This window comes from Anneissia japonica, unplaced genomic scaffold (assembly GCF_011630105.1).
Source record: "Anneissia japonica isolate Jap-2015-1 unplaced genomic scaffold, ASM1163010v1 scaffold2756_len2360902_cov194, whole genome shotgun sequence".
NCBI classification, from domain to species: Eukaryota; Metazoa; Echinodermata; class Crinoidea; order Comatulida; family Comatulidae; genus Anneissia; species Anneissia japonica.
The window spans coordinates 2239224-2246847 of record NW_022719050.1 but is presented as its reverse complement, the minus strand read 5'-3'; the positions used below and the strand labels follow the sequence as shown (position 1 = coordinate 2246847).

At 33.9% G+C, this 7624-nt stretch overlaps 1 protein-coding gene across 2 annotated transcripts; it reads left to right on the top strand.

Moving 5' to 3' along the window:
- Window positions 1–90: 90 nt before the first annotated feature.
- On the top strand, window positions 91–7541 carry LOC117110751 (sugar transporter SWEET1-like). 2 transcript variants are annotated; one of them, XM_033253547.1, is made up of 7 exons: window positions 91–213; window positions 1797–1874; window positions 2347–2470; window positions 2868–3029; window positions 3346–3465; window positions 5251–5327; window positions 7010–7540. In XM_033253547.1, the coding sequence occupies exons 1-7, from the start codon at window positions 143–145 to the stop codon at window positions 7029–7031; spliced, it is 654 nt and encodes a 217-aa protein (XP_033109438.1). In that variant the 5' UTR covers window positions 91–142; the 3' UTR covers window positions 7032–7540. The 2 variants fall into 2 exon arrangements, with proteins under 2 accessions (XP_033109438.1, XP_033109437.1); XM_033253546.1 differs by lacking the exon at window positions 5251–5327 and having other exon boundaries at window positions 7010–7541.
- Window positions 7542–7624: the final 83 nt, after the last annotated feature.

Genomic DNA, 7624 nt, shown 5'->3' with positions numbered 1-7624 from the left:
TCAAATAATAATAAGTTTTTCGGTGTGTAGGTTTATCAAGTTTCTCTAGATAGCATGGTGATCGATGAATAAACATGCCGTGCGGTCATGCGTAACAACAGAAATACAGTTTGTCGACGTGGTGGTTTGGAAAAGAACAGCCATGGATTCCTACTTAAATTTGTTATCAAATGTCACAATCTTGTGTACAGTATCTATGTTTGCCGCAGGAATGTAAGTGTATGCTTAGGGCGTCCATACTGGTCATTTTAACTAAAACAGAAATGAAGGTGCAGGACTGTAAATGTTAGGCTAGGCCTGATAAACGACTTCACAGCGCAATCGTTGTTTACTACCCTGTGGACGTCCACAAGGCCCTTAGCCTATGTTGGGAAGCCTACTAATACTATAGATCACCTTATTTTGCAAGCTAGTGCCACCTCAATTCACCTTCACCCCCCCCCCCCCGGGTTTCACGGAGTTGGGGTTGGGTCATCAGAGCTACAAAAATGCACAGTAGTAGTAATATAGTAGCATACAGCACTCTCCCAATACCGTATACAGTGGCAGATCATGGGGTTAAAAGGGTGTTCACTGTTAGGACCAACGTGTGAAAAAACGTAAAAAAAAAATACTACTGGTCGTAGTCTACAAAAGCCATGCTAACCTACCTAGGCATAGGTTGGCAGATCGGACAAACAACTAACCTTCAATTAAACTGTTTTGGCGATGTTGGAAACATAATTTTTTGTACGAAAGTGTATTATTCATGCCTATTGGTTCATCGATCCATGGAATATGTAGACCTAACCAACTACTCAATATTGGAATATTTTTTTTCTGAAATAGGCCTACTTACTGTAATAAGAATGAGATAAAATTACCTGACCATTCTTAAGAGAGGAAAAACCTTGAATTTTGAAGAACTTAAAAAGTCTTAAAAGCCACCTCAGAAGTCGGGAAAGCTCATTTCTGGCCATCTAGGAATCAAAATTTTTTCGGGGGTGTACCCCGACCCCCCCCCCCTTTCTTTTGGTGGTTTTTTGGAAACATTTTGAACCCACCTCCTTCAAATCCTGGATCCCCCCTAGATGTGCCAGTACAATTTCAAAGCAGTTTTCATTAGTACTACTGTATTCTATTTAGATAAGCAGGAAATATCGCATTGCATTTTTGTGTTAATAATTCATTTCTTAAGACAGAGAGGTTTAAAGAAATGGGTGACCTGGATAAAACGATTATTTTTCAGTACAGTTGTAAATATAAATGTAAAGTATTTTAAGACGTTTGGGTTTTTATTGTTTTACTTCTGACTTTCGCGATGCAGGCTCGCTGATGCTGCCCTGGGCAAAAACAAACCTTACCCAAACCAATGATCAGCTCAAAATGTCCAACAACTTGGCACAGCATACAACTTGCCCCAACTAACAAGTCAGACTAAAATTCAACTCTGGCCAACCTACCCATATTTTATATCTCTCTCAAGTTTATATAAATTTTTATGAGCATCTGTAAAATTCTGAAAACATCCCCATTAGTATACCTTAATATGATTTCAATCAGATCAAAGTAGATGCACAAACTTTGTGAATGTCGTTTTGTGTTGTCAGATATGATCAATGAACACAAAGTGTACACAAAGAATTTCCGGGCGTAGTCTCAAGTCTGTAAAATTTGTTTAACTTGGAATCTTTGAAGTATAATATTGGCAGACACTCTCTATCGTAGCAAGATCATAACCAATGCACTGCACTCTCGTGGCTGAATGTAGATATTTGCAGTATATAGATTTCGATTCGTTCTGTTTTTTTTTTCAGTCCTTCATGTTTATCCATTTATCGGACTGGAAGCACACAGAATGTCCCTTACCTCCCCTTTTTGATGACCTTAATAAAGTAAGTTGAAGCATTCTTTTTTTCTTTTTTAAATTGGAGCCCTGAGAGGAGAGATGTGATCTACTAATTTTGACTGTTAGAATTTTATCCAAACCTGAGACAATAGTCCACACTAAAATTTAAATGGCTGTGATACAGTATATATCAGTGATATTCTATAACTTCCCAGGAGTATCACCCAGTACAACAAGAAGAAAAGTAGAAAATATTGTAATTTATTTATAAAGGTTTAATATTGATAATGAAAATTCTATTTAAATTGTAAACTTTTGTATCTGTTTTAGATATTTTCATATTTATTTTTATACAAATAAGACAAGTATATAAATATTAAATGAGAGGAATTTTTTTTTATCTTATTTATGTTTTATCGCATGAACATATTTCAATAATTTTTGTATTTAATTTAATAAATATTTTTAAATTATTGTTTAGGTATCATTATTTCAATTTGGTTTTCTCTCATTTTCAGTAACCTTCTGTGGTTCTATTATGGGATATTAAAAGTAGACTCCACTCTCCTGGTGGTGAATGGCATTGGTGGTTTTCTACAGGTTACCTATATGGTGGTGTATTTGTATTTTGCAGTTAGCAGAGTAAGTACATAATCAAGAGGAGGATAATGTAATATTTCAAAATTATTAAAAAAAGAAAATTATATTCAAATGCAAGTCTGAGTGTGTCATATTTGTAATGTTTTGAAATTATTAAAAAACGAAAATTATATTCAAATTTAAGTCTGAGTGTGTCATGTAATATGTAATATTTCGAAATTATTAAAAAAAAAGAAAATTATATTCATATTTAAGACTTTAGTGTGTCATTTCCGGCCCTCTAGATGTGCCATAATCTTAATTTTTCCTGATCAAGACCCACCATCTGTAAAAGTCCCTCCCTGGGCCCCCTCTGTTTGAAATTTCTGGATCCGCCATTGGTAAGCGTACACGTAGATACTCATTACTTATTAAGATGTATAACATTTCTATCTTGTAGATGAAGGAGATGCAGCAGACATTTTTAGGAATAATTTTCATGCTTTCTGTGTATTTTTTGCTACAAAACTACGTGGTTGAGCCCAAAATGATTGAAGATCGCCTTGGACTGACTGCAAGCACGATAACTGTACTTATGTATGCATCTCCACTCGCAGAAATTGTAAGCTAATGATGATATTGTATATTTAAGTTTAATTTAGATTTTTTTGTGTAAAATGCATTTAAAATTATAATTCCCAAGGCCTTTTAATACAGTGTGTCATAATACTAATGATGGACGAAGATTATGATGACGTTGGCGGTGGTAACAACTTTATTATTATTTTCATCATCATTCATCATGCAATATTATATTAAGTGATAACTTTCTCAAATACTAACAAAAGTCTTGTATTTACATAAATTTATTTAATAATTTTAATCTTATTGTAGTATTATATCCTTTATTTATTTAACAATTGTTTACAATTTTGAAGGCTGAAGTTATCAGAAGAAAGAACAGTGCTAGTATATCACTTGCTCTCACCATCACATCATTAGCTACATCTTCACTATGGTTCCTCTACGGCCTGTTGCTAAGAGACCTTTACATTCAAGTAAGTACATAAAAAAAAAAATGCACCACTAGTTGTTTCACATAATTGACTTTGAATTTAAATTATTTATTTTAATAATCGTTAGACAATTGATAATACAGTAGTTAAAATATGTAAAATAATGAATTTTCCGGGGATGGGTTATTTTCCGGAAGATTTTTGCTTTCTTGAGAGCGTGTGGGAGGCTGTCTCAAATTTTTGAGGATTTTCCCCCGACTTCCGGGAGACTTGGGACCCCCCGAGTAAACTTGAGTAGATGTGGAAATTGAAACCGGCAACATTTTATGTATTCTTCAAACACCGTCAACTCCGTATTTGGCAGTTGTTCTTCCCAGTGATGTACTGTAAGATCAGAACCTAACAACTGTTATTTAATATTAGGGGTAGTAATGTATTGATACCAAATATCATTTTTTTCTTGTGTTTTTATTAAGTTTTTACTAACCACTTACATTTCACCCTTTTATTTTTTTCAACCCCCTCCCCCTACATTCTTTCCTCTTACTTTCCTAATCACTAATTTATTCAGCTGTCTTCTGTACCAACACATCAACTCCAGGCAATCTGTTTCCTTCTCCGATTTTTCCACTTAAGAATATTTTTTGTTGCTTTAATAATTTGGTAAAGAGATTGGCCGTATTCGACTGGTCGTTCTTCATTAAACCACACTCACCTGCGCAGCGGTAAGATCTTACTTAACGAATATGACCAGTCGAATGGAAAACTTGTAAATACAGGACAAAACAAAATGACTGCATAGTTACCACAATACACGCTGTGTAATCAAGATTGCTTTGGCTCTGTGGCAGTATGGGTTTTTTTCGTAAAAAAATGTTTTCATCCAGATTTTGAATTCTGTTAGCCTAGAATTATTTTTTGACTTCATGTGGGTAAATATTATAATTTTTATTTTCTGAAATTTAATCAAAATTATGTTAATGCAAATATTGTTTCTAAACTACCAAAAGACCATGTTTGTTTTGGTCACATGGATAACTTAACCCTGATTAATGCACTCTGGGAACGTTAATTTTTGTTGTCAACAACGTCTATTTTAGGAACCAGTTGAATGAAAATAATACTCAACGAAAAATCGTAGTCAACGAAATGAACCAGTTGAATAAGCCCGATGATGAATGAATGAATGAGTTAATGAATGAATGAATGAAGGAACGAATCAAATCAAAACATATATTGACTTCCTCTTCATACTCAAGCATTATTATTAATATAACAAAGAGAAAATGCAAATTGTATACATACTAAATTGATAAACATGGAAAAGGAAGAAGGCACAGATGAAGATAGATAATTGACTGATCAGCCTGGAAATGAATGAATGAATGAAAAACTAAGTGAATGAACAAACAAATACATGAATGAACAAATGAAAGCATGAATGAACAAATGAATAAACTGACAAATGAGAGTAAGTCATACACATTGTAAAATGAATAAGTATCTGTATTTTTAAGGACATTGTTTTGCTTGCATGCCTACTGTAAATGTTCATAATTTAGTAATGGTTCAGGGATTCTGTAAAGAACAATTTTTCCACTTCAACAACCCCTTTTAGCCCTCTATATTAATTGTATGTTTGTAATGAATTATTACAATGGCTCAGGGATGGCAATCAGCACCTTCTGTAAATCATAATTTTCTCCTTAAAAACCCACTTTATCTCTCTATGTTAATTTTGTGTGCATGCAGGTCCTTTTATTTGTTGATAAGTGTTTTTCTTCTGAGAATTTATCTTGTAGTTTTATCTAAATTTTCTCCTAACAGGTTCCAAATTTGCTAGGCATACCAAGCTGCCTATTGAGGTTGTTTTTGCTTTGCAAGTACCAAGGTTCCACTAACCAGTATGTCTACAATTTTTTGCATTTCCGATTCTTTCAAAATTTGGCAGAGATTTTTGCAGTAGGGAATAGGGAATGTTTTCTCCCTACAGGGCCCTAAAACAATTTAGTGTGCTGTGATGTAGAGTTAGTCAATCATCAGAATGCTATTAGCACCAGACTATGCATCATTTAGTTTTTGTTCTGTAAATTTTCCTTCAGCTAACCCACTCAAATTTATATTAGATGTTAGTTTACTGGTATACATTTAAGTTGTGTTTTGCACTTAACTGTTCACTGCCTCTGAATAATAATATATAGAGTAATACTGTTTACTGAATACTAAAATTATAATTCTGAAGCATGCATTTAACAATATCAACGTGACATGATGCTACTCACTCTGGCATGTTGGCGCATTTTTATTAATGCACGAGCATTTTGAAAAACAAAAATACAAAAGGCAAGGCGTCTTTAGTGCGCCAATTTCTGTTTAGGTTCTGAATCGTGTGGTCAAGAATTCGAACCATGCTGTTCATGCTTAGATACCCCAGCTTACTTTGTTGCTCCAACTCTTTCTCATTTAGAATCTTGTTAAAACTCACCTTTTTCCATAGTTCATACTTGTTAAGCGCCGCTGTGAGACTCCGGCAAAGAGCGCTATATTAAATATTATTATTATTGATGGGCTGTGAAATGGTAAATGTTGTTTTAGTGTGAATATTTCATGGCTAATAATAGATAAAATTCATTAATACAGTTAAACTTGCCTAATTCGACTTCCCCTAACTTGAATAATTTCTAAGTCGATCTTATTTTACATATCAAATTGTTGTGTTTTCTCGTAAATAACCATCTGTAAGTTGAATTTTATCCAAGTCGAACAATTTTTCAATGCCATTTTGGATTCGACTTAGGCAAGTTCAACTGTCTATAAATATGTACATAACTCATACCTTTTGTACAGCTGGCGTAGGTCATATATACATCGTCTGACAACTAATTATTGAATAGACTGCAATTAAATACCTCCTTGCTGTAACCTGCCCTGTCGGTTATTTTGTCAAGATTACTGAGGAAAATTGTTTTTCTCAGTTTTCAATCGCTGAAGTCTGCCTTATTCACATACATGCAAAATGCACTCTTAATTCTCTGTTGTGTAGTGCATGTGTATGTCATTTAACTACCTTTAAATATGTCCAACTGTGTGCAATTGAAATCATGCTTTACCATTAACTGAAAGAAAGAATAAATGCAATTAGGCTATATAGCAGCCAAGCTCCTGACCTTTCGTTATACTCCAACATTTATAACGTAGTCCACCACTTAAACCATCCAAAATACAGTGCACCCTTTAATTCGAGGCCCTTCTAATTCTGAGACTTGGGTAGCTGTCTCCCCCCCCTTAAATCTGAGATCATTTTTCCCAAAGAACCGAATAACAAGCTTTAATCTTTTAACACAAATATACCCTTCTGTGTTGAGAATGAATCTGAGACCACCCTAAATTTTCCAGTCCCAAAGGTAGAATTGGAGGGCAAACTGTGTAATGCTTAAAATGTGCCATCCATTTTGAATAACATTTATAAAATAACATGTCAATGTTTTTTTCTTTGTAATTTTCATTTGTTGCTATAATATTATTTTTATCCGACACTAATATTTTTATATATTTTTTTTACTATGATATTTTTCAATTTTTTCAGATACCAAACCTATCAGGCATAACATCATCCATCATCCGTTTGATGCTTCTATATGTGTATCCAAAAATCCAGGTGTTAGTAGATTCCAAAGAAAAGGGCGTATAGGTTACTGGATCGCCAAGAAATGATGAAACAAGACATAGATGACAATTCTTAAGCTCACTCCACACTACCAAATTTTATGTTGTATGCCCATATATAGTAGTGATGTGCCTATATATGGACATGATCTGATCATCGTGACCATAATTAGGAATGTATACTTGATTGCCTATGTATGGAAGAGTTTAATGATCTAATGGGGCATTTATAAATCTGGAACAAGGTGTTTATGTGATAAACGCCTGAATTTCTTTAATGTCTTGAAGACTGTATAATTTTTTTTTTTAAAGTTATGTGTACTACAAGTTCGTTTGGCATGGGTTTATGTTTACTTTACTTTTACTTTGTGGTTTCTATCAAAGAGTTGTGATTGGAGACCAAGGCTGTCACAACTTGTGTCCTTAGCAGGGGTCCCAAGTGTGAATAAGTGACTTCTGGAAGATCTTGTTGAATGAGCATTCTTAACACATCTGAGTTTATTTTGCTACTCATGGTGATACCCATCAGCACTGA